General features: G+C 35.3%; 4 protein-coding genes across 9 annotated transcripts; 2 read left to right on the top strand and 2 right to left on the bottom strand.

Annotated features, from left to right (window-relative positions):
- Nucleotides 1-343: 343 nt before the first annotated feature.
- trmt10c (tRNA methyltransferase 10C, mitochondrial RNase P subunit) lies at nucleotides 344-7698 on the bottom strand. The gene is made up of 4 exons (XM_058786038.1): nucleotides 7555-7698; nucleotides 3425-3896; nucleotides 1747-2163; nucleotides 344-1023 (listed from the first exon to the last, which is right to left on the bottom strand). Exons 2-4 carry the CDS (start codon nucleotides 3830-3832, stop codon nucleotides 637-639), a joined length of 1212 nt encoding a protein of 403 aa, XP_058642021.1. The 5' UTR covers nucleotides 3833-3896; nucleotides 7555-7698; the 3' UTR covers nucleotides 344-636.
- Nucleotides 7699-7877: 179 nt separating this feature from the next.
- On the top strand, nucleotides 7878-12974 carry txnl4b (thioredoxin-like 4B). 4 transcript variants are annotated; one of them, XR_009272703.1, is made up of 5 exons: nucleotides 7878-8096; nucleotides 11255-11406; nucleotides 11514-11598; nucleotides 11838-12071; nucleotides 12846-12974. XR_009272703.1 is itself a non-coding variant. In XM_058786016.1 (4 exons), exons 1-4 carry the CDS (start codon nucleotides 7965-7967, stop codon nucleotides 11973-11975), a joined length of 507 nt encoding a protein of 168 aa, XP_058641999.1. In that variant the 5' UTR covers nucleotides 7878-7964; the 3' UTR covers nucleotides 11976-12230. The 4 variants fall into 4 exon arrangements, 2 of the variants coding, with proteins under 2 accessions (XP_058641999.1, XP_058642012.1); XM_058786016.1 differs by lacking the exon at nucleotides 12846-12974 and having other exon boundaries at nucleotides 11838-12230; XR_009272705.1 differs by lacking the exon at nucleotides 11514-11598 and having other exon boundaries at nucleotides 7880-8096.
- si:ch73-41e3.7 (uncharacterized protein LOC572312 homolog) lies at nucleotides 12888-15329 on the bottom strand. 3 transcript variants are annotated; one of them, XM_058785935.1, is made up of 3 exons: nucleotides 15125-15154; nucleotides 14679-14832; nucleotides 12888-13812 (listed from the first exon to the last, which is right to left on the bottom strand). In XM_058785935.1, exon 3 carries the CDS (start codon nucleotides 13803-13805, stop codon nucleotides 12888-12890), a length of 918 nt encoding a protein of 305 aa, XP_058641918.1. In that variant the 5' UTR covers nucleotides 13806-13812; nucleotides 14679-14832; nucleotides 15125-15154. The 3 variants fall into 3 exon arrangements, with proteins under 3 accessions (XP_058641918.1, XP_058641910.1, XP_058641904.1); XM_058785927.1 differs by lacking the exon at nucleotides 14679-14832 and having other exon boundaries at nucleotides 15121-15329; XM_058785921.1 differs by lacking the exon at nucleotides 14679-14832 and having other exon boundaries at nucleotides 15125-15329.
- A 187-nt stretch (nucleotides 15330-15516) lies between these two features.
- On the top strand, nucleotides 15517-21140 carry mrpl16 (mitochondrial ribosomal protein L16). Its single transcript, XM_058785959.1, has 5 exons — nucleotides 15517-15722; nucleotides 15955-16026; nucleotides 17208-17356; nucleotides 18348-18641; nucleotides 20555-21140. Exons 1-5 carry the CDS (start codon nucleotides 15665-15667, stop codon nucleotides 20744-20746), a joined length of 765 nt encoding a protein of 254 aa, XP_058641942.1. The 5' UTR covers nucleotides 15517-15664; the 3' UTR covers nucleotides 20747-21140.
- Nucleotides 21141-22003: the final 863 nt, after the last annotated feature.

Genomic DNA, 22003 nt, shown 5'->3' with positions numbered 1-22003 from the left:
AAAAAAACATCAAAATGTAAAAAAAAAAAAAAAAGTTCTAAAACATGCTTTAATGCCTTTATGCAAAATATAATTTCTTATGTCTTGATTTTGGGCTGAAATATGACCAGATTGCTGTTTTTCCCATTTTCATTATAAGAACATGAGTGTTTTCAGCAAATTTAAAAGAATTTAGTGTGAAAATATGATTGTCTCATTCTTATCATGGTCTTAAAAATAACAAAATGCAAAAAAGAATAAATAAATACACTAAAATAAATTAAATAAATAAAAAGGTCACACAGTGTATATATAAATATAAATATTTTTATTTTGAAAATGTGACCATATTACAATATGACCATAATTTTAAATGAGAGTTTAGTGTGAAAATGTAACTAATTGTCTTAAAAATAAAATCAAAATGCAAAAAAGACAAAAAAACAAACAAACAAAAAAACCATAATGATCCTTAAACATAAATATACATATAAAAAAAAAAATTCAATATATTTTTTTTGATTTTGCAACAATAATTAATTTTTGTCCATATGACCATATCACTTTTTTTGTAACCATTTGAAACAAAAGATTGTTGCAACAGGCATCAGAAATCATAATTTTTATTAATGAGAAGGGCAAAGCAGTATTACAGTATTAATCTCGATGCTCCCAGCATTTGTCTCTTTCTGCTTGTTTTTTGCGTCCGTCTGTTCTGCTCTGAGCTCCGGCGGGGAATCGACTCCTCGATGAATCGTTCGGAACGAATCGACTCTTTGTGACTCCCGTGAAGCCGGTGTGTTTCCTCTTGGGCACGAACTCCAGCGCTTTCTCCCAGCTGCCCGTGTGCTTCAGCGTGATCAGGATGCGCATCATCTGGTCCAGGGTCAGGTTCTTGGCTCCACACTCCCAGTCCAGATGCTCGTCCAGAGGCAGGCGCGCTGTGGTCAGTCGCAGGCGTTTAGCGTTGGCCAGAGAGACGCCGGAGTGAATGGAGCGGTCCACCATTGCACCGATGATATACACCTTACTGTGATCGAACGCCTGCAGGTGATAATGAACATGCAGTGTTGGGAAGGTTACTTTAGAATTGTTACAGATTACAAGTCACCCGATCTAAGATGTAATAAGTAGTGTAACAGCTGATTACTTTTCTAAATTTCTAATAATTTTGAAACATGTAAAGCAGGCCGGGTTAACCTTACAGTAGCGCTCAACACTGATCACTTTCACAATCCTTTATCACTTGAATTATGATTATAATAATTTAATTTTAAAGCACATCCACCACAAAATCAGACTTACTTTGAGATCATTCTGAATATTCAAAATGTGAATATTTTGTTAGTTCAGAAAACAAGACATAATATCTTAAGTCGTTTTACTTGAGTAAATGCATCCTAATTCAAGAATTTTTAGATAGAAAAAGACAAAAATACTAAGGAAGAAAATATTTTTTTTGCTGTGAATAAACAATAACATGCATTTTGTATGATCCCTCATATTTTGGTAAAATAATGAACATTTTGCAAATTCTGAACGGGGTAATTTTTATAAATTCTAAACTATTATTTTCTCTTGTGGACTATATGTAAACATCTTTTATGTGAAATATCTTATTCAGGTCAGTACTAAATAAACAATAACATGCATTTTGTATGATTCTGAAAGGGGGATGTAAACTTTTGAGCAACTAAATTTCAATATCGTGATAAAAGCTTCAGCAATTAATCGCAACGTGAAAATGTGACGCCGTCACGTGCCCACCTGCAGAACCTGCTTGGAGTCGGCGGTCAGATACACCAGATCCTGCTGAGGAAACATCTCCACGTGCGTTCGCTCGGTGGCCGTGATCAGCAGTCGATCCCAGGTCTGCGGTCCGTAGCGTCTGCACAGCTCGCGCAGATACGCTCCGTCCGGTTGCAGGCCGCAGAAGTGCAGGTGGAAGGGGTCCGCGGCGCGGCGGTTCCAGCCCTCGCTCTCCATCAGCTGCGCGACGGTGTTTTCCATCTCGCGCCGGCTCATGTGATGCTCGTAGCTCATATCGTACACCAGCGGCTGACCGAAGCGCATGGCCTGCGCCGCTCTCCAGCTCTGTTCACGATCCCCCGAGCTACTCCAGAACCGCAGGAGGAAGGTGTTCTTAGGTGCCTCTTGCTCACACTCTCCTTCCTTCACATTCTCCTGGTAAACGTGGACATATTATTAGAACTTTTAAATGCTCCTCTTCATATGTGACCCTGCAGCACAGAAGCAGTCATAAGCAGCACAGCTATATTTGTAGCAATAACCAACAATACATTGTATGGATCAAAATTATCCATTTCTCTTTTATGCCAAAAATCATTAGGATATTAAGATCATGTTCCATGAAGATATTTATTTCATTTCTTACCGTAAATATATCAAAACTTCATTTTTGATTAGTAATATGCATTGCTCAGAACTTCATTTGAACAACTTTAAAGGTGATTTTCTCAATATTTAGATTTTTTTGCTCCCTCAGATTCCAGATTTTCAAATAGTTGCATCTCAGACAAATATTGTCCAACAAACCATACATCAATGGAAAGATTATTTTACATATATATAATTTTTATATTATGGTGCTTACATTATATATATATATATATATATATATATAAGTTTATATAGTTTTATATTAACATATGTGAATATTTAACAGCATTTAAATGTTTTTGCACACATTAAGTCACAATTTATATATAAGTTTATATAGTTTTATATTAACATACGTGAATATTTAACAGCATTTAAATGTTTTTTATTATTTTAAGCCACAATTTATAGAAATAGAAATGTACATGTGAAATTAGTGCAAAAATGCGTTTGTCATGATAATAATGGTCCTAAAACAGACTTTTTATGCAAAATATAATTTCTCATGTTTGTCTCTTGATTTGGAGGTGAAAAATATTATCACATTGCTGTTTATTTATTCAGCTTTCAGACGATGTATAAATTTCAGTTTTCAAAAATATTGACCCTTATGACTGCTTTTGTGCTCAGGGTCCATATATATATATATATATATATATATATATAAATAAATTGACTTAATGTGTGCAAAAAAAATATGCACACATGCTAATATAAAAACTATATAAAACTTTATATATTTATGCAAGCATCATAATATAAAACATATATACATATATATATGTAAAATCATCTTTCCATTGATGTATGGTTTGTTAGGATCGGACAATATTTGAAAATCTGGAATCTGAGGGAGCAAAAAAATCTAAATATTGAGAAAATCACCTTTAAAGTTGTTCAAATTAAGTTCTTAGCAATGCATATTACTAATCAAAAAGTTTTGATACATTTACGGTAGGAAATTAACTAAATATCTTCATGACTGCTTCTGTGCTGCAGGGTCACATTTATAGTTTATTTAATAGCTTTTAAAATTTTTGCATACTTTAAAAGTCACAGTTTCTGCTTCTCTCTCGGATTTATTCTTCTCCTGCTTCTCCTTCTTGGAGATCTTGTGAGACTCTTTAATGGCCAGGAACTTGAGGTACTTCTTCTTGGCGGATCTGGTTGCGAGCCGAGCGAGTTCCTCCAGCTGCTCGTCTGTGATGTTCTTGGGAACGAACTTCCCCGCCTGATGCCACATCTCCACCAGCTCACGGTTATCGTCCAGCGCTGAGCGACTCGGACTCTCGCTCTCGCTCTGCTCCCGCAGCGCTTGAGATCTCATCACCGTCTTCCAGGCGTCCAGATCCAGAGCATCTTTCCCAGCGCTGCGGCTGGAGCTGAAGGCTCTGATGGAGACGCGGGGGTTTCTGCATCTCAGCGCCAGTGAACACGAGCGCAGGAACATCATCAGCTGCAGCTGTGATACCGGCTCGCTAGGAAATATTCCTCGGGGGGGATTTATAGTTTCATTTCTACACAGACACAAGCATTAAATAATCAAAACAAATGTGGATATTTGCTTTATGCTGAATTTATATACTTTAAAAACCACTGTTTATATAAATATTAGTGCTGACAAACGATTAATCGCATTCAAAATAAGTGTTTGTTTACATATATGTATGTGTATTGTTTATTTATTATGTATATATAAATACACACACACATGCATATATATGTTTAAGAAAAAAATGTTTATATATTAAATATATAAATTATGAATATACATGTGCATGTAAATATTTTCAAAATATATACTGTATATGTGTGTATTTATATATACATAATAAATATGCACAGTACACACACATGTAAACAAAAACTTATTTTGGATGCAATTAATCGTTTGACAGCACTAATAAATATATATTATGATTTCTAATAAAACAAATATGCCATGATACCAATATATATAGTTTATTTGTTAGTTAAATTTTTTAATTTTGCATACTTTAAAAGTCACAATTTATATAAATGTATTACATATATTTTGATTATATTATTATTATTATAATTTTTATTGCATACATTGTCACTATATATATATATATATATTATATAATTTTAAGTTATCTAGTAAATTGTTGTTACCTATGGACAGTTATACTTATATAAGTGAAGCCTGGCATACAACTTCATGGCTTGATCATTGTATTAGTACAGCTGAGGCTCATGATACCATACAGTCAATGACAATTTTATATGGGGAATCTATATCTGATCATGTACCATTCTTAATGCTTGTTGATTTTGAAAGTTTGCCCGAAATGAAATATGACTGTAAGAGGGCTGCTTTGGGAAAATTAGATTGGTCTAAACTTACTGATGAAGATATTAAAACATATTATGTGAAAACGGACACTCTGTTGAACAAGGTGGTATTACCCAGAGATGCAATCATGTGTACAGATGTGAATTGTAATGTCACTTCCCATGGTACAGCCTTTTGTGATATGTATGATGATATTGTGAGAATTGTGCAAGAGGCTAGTAGAACATATCTTATTTGTCCTGAAAAGAAATATCATAGTAAGCCAGGGTGGAAAAAGTATGTATCAGCATACCATAAAAAAGCAAAGGAGGCATTTAAGGCATGGGATTTAGTTGGTAGGCCCAGACAAGGTGCACTTTTGGACCAGAAAAAGTTAACTAATGCCAAGTATAAATATGCAGTTCGTTATATTTGTAAACATGAACAAGTGATGAGAGCTGATTCAATGGCAGAAAATCTACTTTGTAATAATGTGAATGCTTTCTGGAAGGATGTAAGAGCAATAAATCGGAGTAATGTGACATTACCAAGCTCTATTGAGGGTGTCACGGGAGCTGAGAATATAGCAGAGTTGTGGAGACAACATTATTCTACTCTGTTTAATTGTGTAAAGAGTGAGCGACGTAAAGTGGAAGTTGTCTCTATGGATACCGGGAGTATTACAACAAATGAGGTTTATCAAGCAATAATTCAGCTTAAAGACAGGAAAACTGGTGGTTTAGATAAAATAACTGCTGAACACCTAAAATTTGCGAGCCCTAGACTTCTGGTTCTTCTCGCAATTTGTTTTACTGGTTTTATGATACATGGGCGGCTGCCAGAGTCTATGTTGTCAGTCACCTTGTTGCCGGTTATTAAGGATAAGGCTGGCAAGGTAGGTAGTTTGGATAACTATAGACCAATTGCTTTAGTAAGTGTTGTGTCAAAGGTTTTGGAAAGAATTATATTAGATCGATTAGGTGTTTATCTTGATACCACTGATAATCAGTTTGGTTTTAAGGCTCACCATAGTACTGATTTGTGTATATATGCTCTGAAGGAAGTAGTAGAACTGTATAAAAGACAAAATTCCACTGTTATAATCGGCTTCATTGATGCTTCTAAAGCTTTCGATAGAGTTAATCATCAAAAGTTGTTCAGTAAACTAAGACAAAGGGTGTACCTAATAGCATATTAAGAATTTTGACATATTGGTACACTAATCAAAGTATGCAGATAAAGTGGGATAATTGTGTCTCAAATTCATTTAGAGTAAGTAATGGAGTGCGGCAAGGAGGTTTACTCTCACCAGCTCTTTTAATGTTTATATGAATGAACTGTCAGAAGAATTAAGTGACTGTAGGACTGGATGTATGCTTGGTAATACCACAGTCAATCACTATATGTATGCTGACGATTTAGTTGTTTTTCCCCAAGTAGTGTTGGTTTTCAACAGTTGCTTAATATTTGTTCTGATTATGGGATTAGATATGATGTGCAATACAATACAAAAAGAGTGTTGCCATGATATGTAGAACCAAAGAACATAGAGATTTGAATTTCCCAGAATTTTATTTATCAGGGCAAGTTTTAAATGTATGTACTACAGTAAAATATTTAGGACATATCATTAATAATGAAATGAGTGATGATGATGATATGTATAGGCAACGTCGTAGTTATATGCTCAAGCAAATATGTTGGTGAGAAAATTTTATATGTGTTCAGATCAGGTAAAGATAAACCTTTTTAGAGCATATTGTACTTCTTTGTATACTGCTCCTTTGTGGGTTAAGTTTAAGAAAGAGAGTCTATGTAAGCTTCAGGTTGCATACAATGATTGTATGAGGATTCTGCTGAAAAAACCAAGATGGAGCAGTGCAAGTGAACTATTCTGTAAGGCAAGAGTACAGTCATTCCCTGCTTTAAGGAGAAAATTGATGTATAAATTTATTTGTCGCCTGGATGTTTCACATAATAATATTATAATGTTGTTGTCAAATCCTGGGCTTACTGATGTGCGATATCAGTCCTCCATGAGGACCTATTGGGATAACTGTCTTTTTTAATGTGTAATTGTTTTGGGTTGTAGTGTGTGTTTCTTGCTAATGGACCTTGAGTCTGGAAATAAAGTTGTAATAATAATAATAATAATAATAATATACACACACAATTGTCATGAAACAGACTTTAAGATCCTTATGCAAAATATAATTTCTTATTTTTGTCTTTTGATTTGAACTTTCATTATGAGAATGAGATGGCATTTTCTGCAAATTTGAATGAGAATTCAGTGTGAAAATATTTAAATTGTCATGAAAACAATGTCAAAATGCAACAAATTAAAACAAATCAAAGGTCCTAAATCAGGTTTCATCATCTGTATGCAAAATATAATTTATTATTTTCGTGTTTTGATTTCAGGTTGCTTGAATATATTACCATATTGCTGTTTTTTTTTTAAATTAACCAAATGAAACAGACACAATAAAAGATACTGAACCTTTCCTTTGTTTTTGACAAGGGAAAGAAATACAGCTCATTTAGCTTAAAGGGGCATGTTGTCACAATGTCAACCTGCATTAATGGAAAAGCTCATTTTAAAGACTAAATATAAGCTAAATATTAAAGACATATGAGAAATGTTTTCAATCATAAACAGCAAAAACATTAACACAAAATTAATACCCCAAAAAGTCTAGTTTGAAGGGCAGAATTCACCAAAATGATGGGTTTGAAATAATAAACTCAGCCAGAGAAGTCAAGTATTAATGAATCAAACTCGAGAGTTGCGGTGATATAAGACTTCTGACAACTAGCCCCAGTCTTCTCTACATCTTTAATCGCCTTCACACTCATTATGAGTAAAATCAACATACCAAGTCAGCTGTATTTCTGTATGTTCACTCAGAAGTCACTGACGGACCCTCAAAAGGACACACGCTGCGTGCTGTCATGTGGATGTCGGTGTGCAACAATAAAAGCGGACCGTGCGGAAATCTGCGTTCGCCTTTTAATGGGCTGTCTGTTATTAACTATTTTAAATGATGTTTGGAATTTTTTAATCGTTTGAAATTTTATTGTGTGATTTACAATAGTAAAACACGTAATATCACTAACAGTAATAACATATTTATGTCGAGTTGCGCACACAGCGTAGGAACTATTGATGGCGTTTCTAGTCGGATCACATATAGCGGTGCGCCACACACTAGTAAACATCCGCTGGAGTTCACGCACGTATTCCCAAAATTTGTTTATATTTCAGAGTGAATTCGGTGAAAGCGTCATGAGCTTTTTCCTCCCTAAACTGTCGTGTAAAAAAGACATCGACGACGCCGTTAAATCTGTCGCTGAGAAGGTTTTAGTGCTGCGTTTCGGCAGAGATGAAGATTCTGTGTGTTTACAGCTGGACGAGATTGTGAGTTATTATCATCTCATATTCACTTTACTAGCTTATTATTATTATTAGGTCATATCACTTTTATATTTGAATATGCGTTATGCTTAATACTTTTTATACTGTAGAGTTTATGTTATACACACAAATGTAGCGTGTATATATTTAGTAGATTAGCCAAATATATATTTTAAAGTTAATCAGAAGTTTTTGAACAGTAATGTTTTTAAAGAAGTCTCTTCTGCTCACCAAGGCTGCATTTATTTGATCCAAAATACAGCAAAAGCAGTAAAATTTTGAAATATTTTTACTATTTAAAACAGCTGTTTTCTATGTGAATATGTGTTAAACTGTAATTTATTTCTGTGATGCGCAGCTGTATTTTCAGCATCATTACTCCAGTCTTCAGTGTCACATGATCTTCAGAAATCATTCTAATATGCTGATTTGCTGCTCAACAAACATTTTTATTATTATTATTATTATCAATATTTAAAGTAGGCGAGTATATTTTTTCAGGATTCTTTGATGGATAGAAAGATACAAAGATTTTATCTGAAATAAAAAGCTTTTGTAACATTATACACTATATACCATTCAAAAGCTTGGAATCAGAATAATAATTAATTTTTTTCCCCAGATAATTAATAGTTTTATTTAGCAAGGATGCATGTTGAGCTTTATTGTCATTCTGCTACATGTGTGGACATATAGTGGAACGAAATGTCGTGTCTCGCAGGACCACGGTGCTACATACTAGTTAAACATGAGATAAACATACAACAATGCAAATATAAGAAAAACAATAGAGCTATACAACAGTTTAACCATCTGACTATACATATAGAGGTGCATCTCAATAAATTAGAATGTCGTGGAAAAGTTCATTTATTTCAGTAATTCAACACAAATTGTGAAACACGTGTATTAAATAAATTCTATGCACACAGACTGAAGTAGTTTAAGTCTTTGGTTCTTTTAATTGTGATGATTTTGGCTCACATTTAACAAAACCCCACCAATTCACTCTCAACAAATTAGAATACTTCATAAGACCAATAAAAAAAAACATTTTTAGTGAATTGTTGGCCTTCTGGAAAGTATGTTAATTTACTGTATATGTGCTCAATACTTAGTTGGGGCTCCTTTTGCTTTAATTACTGCAGCAATGCGGCGTGGCATGGAGTCGATCAGTCTGTGGCACTGCTCAGGTGTTATGAGAGCCCAGGTTACTCTGATAGTGGCCTTCAGCTCATCTGCATTGTTGGGTCTGGTGTCTCTCATCTTCCTCTTCACAAGAGATTCTCTCTGGGGTTCAGGTCAGGCGAGTTTGCTGGTCAGTCAAGCACAGTAACACTATGGTCATTGAACCAGCTTTTGGTACCTTTGGCAGTGTGGGCAGGTGCCAAGTCCTGCTGGAAAATGAAATCAGCATCTCCATAAAGCTTGTCAACAGAAGGAAGCATGAAGTGCTGTAAAATTTCCTGGTAGATGGCTGCGTTGACTGTGGACTTCAGAAAACACAGTGGACCAACACCAGCAGATGACATGGCAGCCCAAATCATCACTGACTGTGGAAACTTCACTTTTTGAAATAACTTACAAGAAAAAATGAACTTTTTCACGACATTCTAATTTATTGAGATGCACCTGTACTATAAATACTATAACTACTATACCTAGTTGACTACACATACACAAACTGAGACTGTACAAGAACTTTACATAAATACTGTACATGAAATTGTGCAGAAAATATATATTTTGTACATTAAATTGTTCAGAAGAGAGATTTTGTGGGAAGCAGCGCATAGTGCAAAAGAGTTAGTAGTGCAATGCTCCAGTAAACATTTTGTAGTGCAATATTCAAGTAAACATATATTATCTTATTGAGTCTTTGTAGCAGGGAGTGTTTATAGAAAGTGTCTAGTGTGCATATAGTGGGACGAGTGCGTTACTACAGGTGGTTTGTATAGCCCACTCACCTGTGTGTAGCACACCCAGAATTGCACTTAGGAAACTTGTCAATAGTTATTTATGAGTTGGGGGGATGAGGTGTTCATGGTTTCAGAGCGGGGACAGGGAGATTGGAGTTAAGAGCTCTCACAGCCTGGGGAAAGAAGCTGTTGAGCAATCTGACAGAACGAGCTTTGATACTCCGGTACCTTTTTCCTGATGGCAGGAGCTGGAAGAGGTTGTGGAAGAGGTTGTGGGAGGGGTGGGTGGGGTCCTTCACGATGCTGGAGGCTTTGCTGGAGCATCGTGTGAGGAAAATGTCCAGGATGGAGGGAAGAGGGGCACCGATGATCTTTGCAGCAGTGTTCACTGTCCGCTGGAGGGTCTTGCGGTCAGCAGCACTGCAGTTCCCATACCAGACAGTGATGCAGCTGGTCAGCACACTCTCAATGGTGCCCCTGTAAAAGGTGGTGAGGATGGGTGGAGGGAGACTTGCTCTTTTCAGCCGGCGGAGAAAGTAGAGGCGCTGTTGTCCTTTCTTGTTGAGCGACGTGATGTTGGTGAGATCCTCTGTGATGTGCACCCCCAGGAATTTAGTGCTGCTGACTCTCTCCACGGTTGAGCCGTCGATGGTCAGTGGGGGGTGGTCAACGGATTTTCTCCTGAAGTCCATCACAACCTCTTTTGTCTTACTCACATTGAGGGACAGGTTGTTAGCACCACACCATTCAGCCAGCTGTGCCACTTCCTCTCTGTAGTGCGTTTCATCGTTGTTGCTGATGAGGCCTACCACTGTTGTGTCATCAGCAAACTTGATGATGTGGTTGGAGCTGGACTTGGCAGTGCAGTCGTGGGTCAGCAGCGTGAAGAGCAGCGGGCTGAGCACACAGCCTTGTGGGACACCTGTGCTCAGTGTGGTAGTGCTCGAGGTGTTGCGGCCGACACGGACTGACTGAGGTCTTGCAGTTAAAAAGTCCAGGATCTAATCCCAGCAGGTTTAGTTTGTGGATGAGCTGTTGTGGGATTATTGTGTTGAATAGATCAAAATTGATAATAAAGACATTCATGATGTTACAAAAGATTTCTATTTCAGATAAATGCTGTTCTACTGAACTTGCATTGAAGAAACCTGATAAAAATCTATGCTTTCATTGAAGTAAAATAATTCTGACCACGACTGTGTTGAATATTGTTAAATCTGGTTGTGTCTGTGTGATTGACAGCTGTCAAAGACAGCTCACGATCTGAGTAACATGGCCAGTATTTATCTGGTGGATGTGGACACGGCGCCGGTTTATACCCGGTACTTCGACATCAGCTTCATTCCCTCGACAGTGTTCTTCTTCAACGGACAGCACATGAAGGTGGACTATGGGTGAGTGTTGATAAATATGCCTCTTTCACATGTTATCCATATATAATATTGCATATAACATCATTTTCTGTGTTTATATGTGGGTTAACTATTGTTTTGTTGCCTAGTAAATCAAGTGTGCATTTAATGCAAGCTTTTACTATTAATCATCTGGCTCGGACCCAAAGGAAACAGGATATGTTTTTGAAGAAGGTACAAACACAGGATATGTGGTTAAAGTGAGAAGTTATTTAAGATAAAATTAGCTTCTGCTGAAACGGATGTTTCCATAGAAGTGCTCGTAAACGAGAAAGATAAATTGAATGCATAAGACTCGTATCTCATATTTCACAGCAATTGTGACATAATTTCCTCTTTAATTGCTTCATGGTGTTTCAGGGAAGTTGTTTATATCACTCCACTCAGATTTATTTTGATATATTTCCATTCAGATCTCCAGATCATACCAAGTTTGTGGGAAGCTTCAAAACCAAGCAGGACTTCATGGATCTGATCGAAGTGATCTATCGAGGCGCGATGAGAGGAAAACTGATCGTCCGAAGCCCGATCGACCCGAGAAACATCCCTAAATATGATCTGCTGTACCATGACATCTAGCACAGAGTTTGACCCAACAACAATCACATCTTCTGATGGAGAGACTAGTTAAAGTGAGCTTATATAACGTGAGTTTCCCGTGGAAACGATCAACAGTCTGATGTACTTATTCTGTGTATTGTGAAATTTTTGTATGGTGTTTTCAAAGTAAAGCTGATTTTGATTTTACACCCATTTTGCATTCATTCTCAGTTCATCAGAGATCAGGATGAGTTTGTTTCTTCATCAGATTTGTAGAAATGTAGCATTGCATCAGTGTCTCAGCAATGGATGCTCTGCAGTGAATGGGTGCCGTCAGAATGAGAGTCTGATAAAGACATCACAATAATCCACAGCACTCCAGTCCATCAGTTAACATCTGGAGAAGACAAAAGCTGAAACAAAAGAGGTTTTTAACTCAAATACGAGTCCATAATCCATAATAACGCTTCCTCCAGTGAAAAAGTGTTCTGGTCTGAATCAGGAGAGAAATCTGCGCAGATGCCAAAACAGCTCTAAACAAATATGTGGCTGGATTTTGATGTGAGAGACAACAGCAGATGCACTTTTTCACTGGAGGAAGCGTTATTATGGATTATGGACTCATATTTGAGTTAAAACCTCTTTTGTTTCAGCTTTTGTCTTCTCCAGATGTTAACTGATGGACTGGAGTGCTGTGGATGTTTTTATCAGACTCTCATTCTGACGGCACCCATTCACTGCAGAGCATCCATTGCTGAGACACTGATGCAGAGACACATTTCTACAAACCTGATGAAGAAACACACTCGTATACATCAGTCTTTTTTATGATAATCAGACAGAAATGATCATTTTGATGCGAAGTCATTTATTTGTTTCAGATTTGAGCAAGTGATACCCTTCGGGTCAGTCCATTAGTGTGATCAGATTGAGTTGTGGTCTTGGTCGTTTTTGCGGCTTTTGCTCCTGGTGATGATTTCAAACGGCGTCGGCGTGGCTTTCGGTTTGACGCTTTTGCTGAAGAAGCGAAACACAGAGTCCATGCAGACGGCGGGCACTGAGTCGTGGCACCGAGTCCCTGCGGAGATCTGCGGAGATCCGGCCTTCAGCGATCCGACGGCGCGATTGAGAGGCTTGCTGCTGAGAATCCAAGTTCTGGAGTGGGACTTTAGCCAGTCGCGTCCGGCTTGTCCCAGCGGCTGATGCCACAGACTGTGAGACGAGTCCAAGAAAGCCACGGCCTTCACTCGCCGCTGGATCTCATCCGGATTACAGCATAGAAGATCAACAAAACCCAGGCCTCCGTATCCATGAGCGGCCACAAATATATGCTCAGCGGGGCTCCGAGAAACCAAGCGTTCCCAAACCAAATGCACGTGATGTTCTAGAGTCGTCCCTCCCTCGTTAGGGTTCATAATAATCACAGCACACGACTCCAGCGCGGCCCAGCGCAGAAACGGGATCTGACTGCCTCGCTCCAGTCCCTCGTGAGCCGAAAGCTTCCAGCTCCACACGCCGCTCCGCACCGTTCCTCGGTCCTGGATCAGAACCAGCAGACTCCCGGGATGATCCAGTGCTCCCGGACTCGTGAACACAAAACCATCCTCCTCCAGACGCACCCTAAGAAGGCGAAACCTCCTCTCTAGGAGCTGGTAGACGTGCTGGGTGATGTAGTGGCAGAGGCTGTGATGTTCCCGATCGGTTGCACGGACGTCATCGAGTCTGAACGTGAATTTGTAGGGTTCAGAGGTCATTCTGTGCCGCAGGTGACCGTCTTCGGAAAAGGAGTACGGAAAGTCGGATTGAATCGGGCTCGATTCGTCTGAGCTTTCCATCATCATGTGGGACCTGAGATGCGAAAATGCAAAAAAAAAGGCTACTTATATAATAGTTTGGAATCTTTAAGATATCCCAGGTTTAAAAAAAGTACACTTCCATACCGTACTTTAAAGCGCTCTATTTTCACGCACTAATTTTGTACTTAATATACTAAAAACCATTCTCTTAAGATCAACTGTGCTATTTTGGGACACTGTGAATATGAACTAAAATGCGCTTTTAACATGCCGTCTCTGTATTTAAGAAATGTATTTAGTCAGTGTATGGGTTCAAGACAAGTGTACTACAAGTGGTGAATAAATACATTTTTTAAATATAGAGACAGTATGTTAAAAGCGCATTTTAGTTCATATTCACAGTGTCCCAAAATAGCACAGTTGATCTTAAGAGAATCGTTTTTAGTATATTAAGTACGTTATGGAAGTGTACTTTTTCAAACTGGGTTGCTCAGCAAAGCTGCATTTATTTGATCGAAAATACAGTAAAAATTGAGAAAAAATATTTCAATTTAAAACAGCTGTTTTCTATGTGAATATGTGTTAAACTGTAATTTATTTCTGTGATGCGCAGCTGTATTTTCAGCATCATTACTGCAGTCTTCAGTGTCACATGATCTTCAGAAATCATTCTAATATACTGATTTGCTGCTTGAGAAACATTTCTGATTATCAAAGTTAAAAACAATTAAAAACAAAAATATTTTTGTGGAAATTGTGACGTTTTATTTTTCAGAATTCACAGAACAGCATTTATTTGAAACGAAAAACTTTTGTAACATTATAAATGTCTTTACTGACACTTTTGATCAATTTAATGGAGCCTTGATCAATAAAAGTAGTAATTTCTTTAAAAAAAAAAAAAGAAAACTTACTTACCCCAAACTTTTGATTGGTAGTATATCATGGTTTCCACAAATATGATTCAAAATGCATTGATAATAATCAGAAATGAGCAGCAAATCAGCATATTAGAATGATTTCTGAAGATCATGTGACACTGAAGACTGCAGTAATGATGCTGAAAATACAGCTGCGCATCACAGAAATATATTACAGTTTAACAGATATTCACATAGAAAACAGCTGTTCTAAATTTTAATAATATTTCACAATTTTACTGCATTTCTGACCAAATAAATGCAGCCTTGGTGAGACTTATTTCAAAAACATTAAAAATCTTCATTATTCTAAATATTTGACTGATTTAAAATATATTTTGCAATCAATCATTCATCATAGAAAGAGATTTCAATTTAAATTCTGCATAGCACATTTATTTTATATATTTATCAACGCAAGGAACACTAATAAAGATTACCTACTAGTTTGAGGACTAGCTACTGAAGTAGTTCCTGACTGTTAGTAGCACGTGTGTAATCAGTGATCACGTGACAGGTGTTTTGATTGGCATGAGGGCGTGGCTTCAGATGTTTAGCGTACTATATCTTAAAATAGTATAAAACATTTTTTGTGAATATCTCGTTTGGTAAATACTGACTTAAAAAAGAAATGCACAATTTAAATGTTATATATAATTTACATTAGTTTATCACTTTAAACAGTTAAACACTGCAGAAGTACTAAGGTATATTTATTTGTCAATTATTTGCTAAGTTATTTTTCTATATATTTTTAAATGTTCAAGCTACACCCATCTGGAATAAAAATCTAATTCAAGCGGAACTCGTGATGCGCGGATCTGTTTCCGGCTGAATTTCACAGACGGACCGGATGTTGATCAAACATGGCAGCGACCTTGTGGATCCGCGCGACTCTGGTCTGAATCACAACCGAGAAGAAATGAAGATTTATAACGTTACGTGCTTATATTTTGTATATAGAATTAAATTCTAGAATCAGCCATGTTCTCAGCACTGAAGCGCGCGTTTCTGGGCTTTGTCCGGACATCAAGCCAGCCAGGTAAGTTAGGAAATTAATTATTTTTATTAGTACCACTAACAAATAAAGCATTTTTTGGCACCATGTTTTTGGACATGTATGTACATGATATAAATACCATAATTGAACTCTTTCTTCTGTCTGGATTCACACCCTGGTTTACATGTTTATTATCATAACCAGAGTGTCATAACTGGTCAAATGTGATGTTTTAACCTGTTGAATGTATGGCATCTTTCTCTTAATAATGCAGATGTTCTTCAGAATAACCTGAAGCTCCTGTCAGCAGGATTGAGGACTTATGAAATCCCACCAGACTTCAGTGGTAACGATCATTAAACACTTTCACTCCGTCTCAACTGCATTATGGCAGTTAATTAATGCATGCTAGTCCTGTATTTATTTATTTTAAAGTAAAGAACTGCATTTTTGGGGGTAAAAACTAACCCGAACCCCAGGTTTTTTTTTTTTTTTCCTGATAAAATTTGAAGTTGCACATATAAATAAATAAATAAATAACAATTAAAATCCTAAAATATATAGTAGTAATAATAAAAGTAGTAACTGTTATGAAAAAATAAAAATTACTAAATAAACTAATTATTTTGTTTGTAGTATTTTTATACATTTTAATTTAGTAAAAACAACAGTTGTATTAATACTAGTGCTGTCAAACGATTAATTGCATACAAAAAAAAATTATATAAATGCAAACACATTCAGTATATATTTTGGAAAATATTTACATGTTTATATTCATATAACTTGCATATATATATATATATATATATATATATATATATATATATGTATAAAAATAATTTTTTCTTAAATATATACATGCATGTGTTTGTATTTATATGTACATAATAAATATACACATTGTAAACAACTTTTATTTTGGATGCGATTAATCAGGATTAATTGTTTGACGGCACTAATTAATAGTAATAATTATTATTGCTGCAAAAAAATTAGTTTGTGTTTTTATTTTTATAACATTAATAATAACACTTATTATTTTTGTACTAAATGAAATGATAAAATACAAAAACAAAAGAATAATGAATTTTGACATTTCACACTAAAATAAAAATGAGTATTTAAGAAAAATAACATGCCAATCATTTTATTTTACAACTGTAAAATTATAATACTAATATTTATGGCTGTCTCAAAATCATTGCATATATTTATTTAATGTAATGTGATTTAAATATATGCAAAAAACAAGTTTTGATAATTGCACTTCAGTTTAAATAAAGGTAATTTTGAATCAGAATCAGTCAGAATGAGATTTACACATTCAAGGAATTTGTTTTATGAGAGAAGCTTCCACAGTGCAACAAAATGACATAAAGACAAAAGAATAAAAATGGAGTAAGTAAATGGGGAATAACAATATATAAATTGAAAATATTGTATGAATGTAGTGGCTTTTTTTTTTTTGACTCGTGAAGCCACTAGACTCGCGTTTGTGATTTCCGCTGTTTTTCTCTCATGCAGACGTGGTTCTGCCAGACAAGCCCAAACTGAAGTTCCTGGAAAAGGTCCCAAACTTGAAACAAGCGAAGAAGGAGATGAAGAAGCTGCGTGACATCCAGGGACCGGCCAAAAGCGGCAATACCTTCAGCGACGGACAGTACGGGATCGTGGTCAGTGTTTTGAAGTGTTAGATCATGCCTCCACGCCAGATCATTAAGAGCCATCCCCGGGGCGCCAGATCCAAATATCTGTTTAGTCTGGTAACAGAACAACTAGTCGGCAGTCTAATACACAACACCTGATAACAGCAAGTCTTGTCTGGTATCCAAAATACCCAAAGTCTATCAACAGTCTTCTATCAGCAAAGAAGTTGACTGAGGAAAGACCCCGAGAAGAGCAGAAGCAGGAGACGAAGTGATGCTGAAAACAAGGAGCAGAGTTTATTAAATAATCTTGCACTGTTATACCAAACTGCTTCAAAACAACATCCCATAAACCTTGAGTTTCCATAAACATTCCCTCGTATCTCTTATTCATGAAGACAAACGGCCCTTAAACCTACAGCCACAAGACTAAACAACAATGGAAAAACAATAATATGAGCTCAGTCATAAGCAGCACAGCTATATTTGTAGCAATAGCCAACAATACATTGTATGGCTCAAAATTATACATTTCTCTTTTATGCCAAAAATCATTAGGATATTAAGATCATGTTCCATGAAGATGTTTAGTACATTTCCTACCGTAAATATATCAAAACTTAATTTTTGATTAGTAATATGCATTGCTAAGAACTTAATTTGAACAACTTTAAAGGTGATTTTCTCAATATTTAGATTTTTTTGCACCCTCAGATTCCAGATTTTCAAATATTGTCCGATCCTAACAAACCATACATAAATGGAAAGATGATTTATTCAGCTTTCAGATGATGCATACGTCTCAATTTTGAAAAATTGACCCTTATGACTGGTTTTGTGGTCACATATAATACAAATGACTAATCAATGAATGAATGGGTATATAAATGACTTTAGTGATTAAACTGAATAATTAATTAAATGAAGAAGTATGTGTGGTTGCTCTCTGAAAGCAGGACACAGATCCTTCAGAAGTGACCCAGAGAGTGTGTTTAATCATCTCGGCGTGTCTCTGTAGGCTCTGGGAGGAGGGTATCTTCACTGGGGTCACATGGAGATGATGAGGCTCACCATCAACCGCCGCATGGACCCCAGCCGCACGTTTGCCGTGTGGCGCATCCAAGCCCCGTTTAAACCCATCACGCGGAAGGGCTTGGGCCAGCGCATGGGCGGCGGGAAGGGCGCCATCGACCACTACGTGACTCCGGTCAAATGCGGCCGGCTGGTGGTGGAGGTCGGAGGTCACGTGGAGCTGGGCGAGGTGGAGGCCGTGCTCAAAGAAGTGGCTAAGAAGCTTCCCTTTCCAGCCAAGGTTTGTGTGTTTATTTTCTAACTTCCTCTTTATGAATTTTCATAATCCGATGTGGCAATAACACGTTGAGTGTGTTTATTTCATGTGCTTTAAGCCTTGGTAGCCCTTCAGAACGGAAACAAATAAATAAAAAATATATATATATTTTACTTCCAAAATAGCAATGTGAACCCTAGTGAAAAATAAATATACTAAAATGTTTTTGAAATGCATTTATTTATACTACAAACACATATGTGCGTATTAAAAATACCCTAATTTCACTTTTAGTTTACTATACTGCTATACTTAAAATCTGCAGAATTGGAACAACTTATTTTGTACTTGATGCACTTTAATTGTGCGGAAGTCTAACTAAAGATAAACTGAAGTATATTAGATTGTGCTAAAGTGGAACTATTGCAAGTATACTTTAAATATGTTGCATTTAAAGACTGATATTATTTAAAGAGCATAAAATCCTGACATTAAAACACATTTTAGGCTTAATATTAAGAAAAGTGCATTGTGCACAAGTAGTACGCCAAATAAAGTTTAATTATAATTTTTATATCAGTAAGTCTGGAGCGAGATGTCAGGAAATATGTTAATAGATTTGAACTATACTTGGTATGAAATAAATGTATTTCAAATATTACTTTTTTACTGGGGAACACAAACAAAAAATGTTGAAATGATTTGATGATAAGTTAAAAGTGCTTTAAAAATAGCCACTCTTGTGTTCCTAGCAGCCTAAAATGACCAGCATAATTTTTATTCAATTTTGAATCAAATTATAGTTAATGAAACTTCTTTCTAGCACGATGTTCAGGTTTGACTGTAACTGTAAAATCACTGTAAATCAGCGTTTCAAACAAAAACAATCTGAACTTTGACGTAAGTCGTCTTTGATAATGTCTAAATGTATCCAAATGCAAAACTTAATAAAAGTAAGTAATTATGTCTGCAAACATGCTGGAATTACATATAATTTTCCTTTTTTTTTTTTTTTTCACCAGATAGATCACTTTTGCATACCCTTGTTGGATTTTAAATACATTTGCTCTATTTTTAACTTAAATACTGCATTAAATAAAGTACGAACTGTCTTTTTAATAATATTTGTATTGTTTTATATAGAAATAAATGGTGCATAATTTAGAGGTAAATATTGCTTAGTACTATTAAGTCCCCTTAAAATACAAAAAATTAAAGATTTTCTTGCACAATATTTTTCTTGTTTTTCAGTACAAATGTTTGAACATACTTAAATCAAGATATATTTTCCTGAGAAGCAGAATGAAATGAGATATTTAGTGTTTTCTAAAAAATGAGTGAGTTTATGCTTAAAACAAGAAATGCATATGTTATCAGTGGGGTCAGAAAAATAATCTTCATTTAAAAGGAAAATAAGTAGATTGTTCTGACCCCTTTTGCAGATATTTGTTCTTGTTTTAGGCACAAAGTCAGTTCATTTTGATATTTTTTTTCAGTATCAAAGTTTCATACTTTATGAATAAACAAATAATGTATATATTTAATTATATATATATATATATATATATATATTTTATATAAAATTGTAATATATTTTTTATATTAAATTTATTTTATATATATATATTTTATGTATTTTATATATATATATTATATTTTTTTTTTTTTAATATATATATTTTTATATATATATATATATATATATATATATATATATATATATATATATATATATATATATATATTTTTTATATTAAATTTATTTTATATATATATTTTATGTATTTTATATATATATATTATATTTTTTTGTTAAATTTATTTTATATATATATATATATATATATATATATATGTGTGTATATATATATTTAATTGGTGTGTGATCAGATGTGATTGAGCGCAGGTCAGCGGTTGTGTCTGTGTTTGTGGTGTAGGTGGTGAGCAGAGACAGTCTGGCAGCACTGTATGAGGAACAGACCAAACAGGCCGCAAACAACCAGAACCCCTGGACCTTCCAGAGAATCGCCCGCTCCAACATGCTTGGCATCCGCAAAGTCCTGAGTCCGTTCGACATCCACAATCACGGACGCTACGCTGGGAAGTTCTTCAACCCCAGACGGGTGTAGCGTGTCTGAGAAGCTTCAGCATCAGCACAAATGAAGAAAAACCGTCTCTTCCGTGGCCAGGATGTGGTGCAGAACGCTTTAATAGACGCCTGATTAATATCTGCTGCTCCGAGGGGCCTGGCTTTCACTTATCAGGCGTCTTCTGCAACACTCTGCAGATTTGATAATGATGAAGCGTGTCATTCTGGAAAGGTTATGATGATGTAAAAGGATCACCTGTTCACTTAATGGTTTCTTTTATCAGATGTGCCGTTATGTGTGAGTGGATGTTGTGTGTAAATGTTGAAGACTAGTACGCAAGACAAATAAACATGATTCTTTTGCATTTTATGTTGAAGTTTGTACATGAAGCGTAGCGTATTTCTGCCACAGAATAAAAAAAATGATTTTGTAATTGCAAGTTGTTGTTTTTTCTCACAAATGCGAATTTATCTCACAATTTCGCAATATCACATTATTATTATTTTTTTTTGCAGTTTTTTAATTTTGTACACGAAGCATAGCATATTTCTGCCACAGAATAAAAAAAAATGTAATTGCAATTATCATTATTTTTATTTACAATTTTTATAGAACTTTGAGTCTGTTTTTAATTGCAAGTTGTTGCAAGGTTTTTTTTTTTTTTTTCCTCACAAATGCAAATTTATATCTGGCAATCTCACTTTATTTTGTGATTTTCTTTGCAGTTAATTTTTAATTTTGTGCATGAAGCATAGCGTATTTCTGCCACGGAATAAAAAGGTAATTGCTATTTTATTATTATTATTTTTTATCTCTCACAACTTTGAATCTGTGTCTTGCAATTTTAAGTTATAAACGAGTAGTTGCGAAAAAAAAACATTTTCCTCACAAATGCAAATTTATATCTTGCAATTATGACTTTTTTTTAATTAATTTTTTTGATCGAAATTATGAGTTTACATCTTCCTTTTTTTATTTTTATTTTTTTTCTCCACCATGGAATAAAATACTGAAAGAAAAATAAGAGTAATCGCGACTTTTTATCTCCCAATTCTGACCTTTTCCGTGAATAAAACAACATTTTTTTAAAAAGTTGGCGCATTTTTTATTTAACAATTCTGACTTTTTTTCCCTTGCAGTTATGAGTTTATATCTCATAATTAATACTTTTCTTCTCAGAATTGCTAGTTTATACCGCGAAATTATAAACCGCCAAATATGAACTCAGAAATGTGAGAGAAAAAGTCAAGATTACCTTCTTTTTTTCTTTTTTTTTTTCCGGAGCGAAAATAAGCT

The sequence above is a fragment of the Onychostoma macrolepis genome, chromosome 01, assembly GCF_012432095.1.
Source record: "Onychostoma macrolepis isolate SWU-2019 chromosome 01, ASM1243209v1, whole genome shotgun sequence".
Taxonomy (NCBI): domain Eukaryota; kingdom Metazoa; phylum Chordata; class Actinopteri; order Cypriniformes; family Cyprinidae; genus Onychostoma; species Onychostoma macrolepis.
This window is presented reverse-complemented; position numbering and strand designations above follow the sequence as displayed.

Excerpts from the sequence above, each read along its gene's own strand:
- trmt10c (XM_058786038.1), bottom strand. The coding sequence starts at position 3,832 with ATGATGTTCCTGCGCTCGTGTTCACTGGCGCTGAGATGCAGAAACCCC. Across the intron at positions 2,164-3,424 it reads CAGAAACTGTGACTTTTAAA|GAGAATGTGAAGGAAGGAGA; the intron begins GTATGCAAAAAT and ends CACGTTTACCAG. Across the intron at positions 1,024-1,746 it reads ACTCCAAGCAGGTTCTGCAG|GCGTTCGATCACAGTAAGGT; the intron begins GTGGGCACGTGA and ends TATCACCTGCAG.
- txnl4b (XM_058786016.1), top strand. The coding sequence starts at position 7,965 with ATGAGCTTTTTCCTCCCTAAACTGTCGTGTAAAAAAGACATCGACGAC. Across the intron at positions 8,097-11,254 it reads GTTTACAGCTGGACGAGATT|CTGTCAAAGACAGCTCACGA; the intron begins GTGAGTTATTAT and ends TGTGATTGACAG. Across the intron at positions 11,599-11,837 it reads AGGATATGTTTTTGAAGAAG|ATCTCCAGATCATACCAAGT; the intron begins GTACAAACACAG and ends ATTTCCATTCAG.
- si:ch73-41e3.7 (XM_058785927.1), bottom strand. The coding sequence starts at position 13,805 with ATGATGATGGAAAGCTCAGACGAATCGAGCCCGATTCAATCCGACTTT.
- mrpl16 (XM_058785959.1), top strand. The coding sequence starts at position 15,665 with ATGTTCTCAGCACTGAAGCGCGCGTTTCTGGGCTTTGTCCGGACATCA. Across the intron at positions 15,723-15,954 it reads CCGGACATCAAGCCAGCCAG|ATGTTCTTCAGAATAACCTG; the intron begins GTAAGTTAGGAA and ends TTAATAATGCAG. Across the intron at positions 18,642-20,554 it reads AGCTTCCCTTTCCAGCCAAG|GTGGTGAGCAGAGACAGTCT; the intron begins GTTTGTGTGTTT and ends TTTGTGGTGTAG.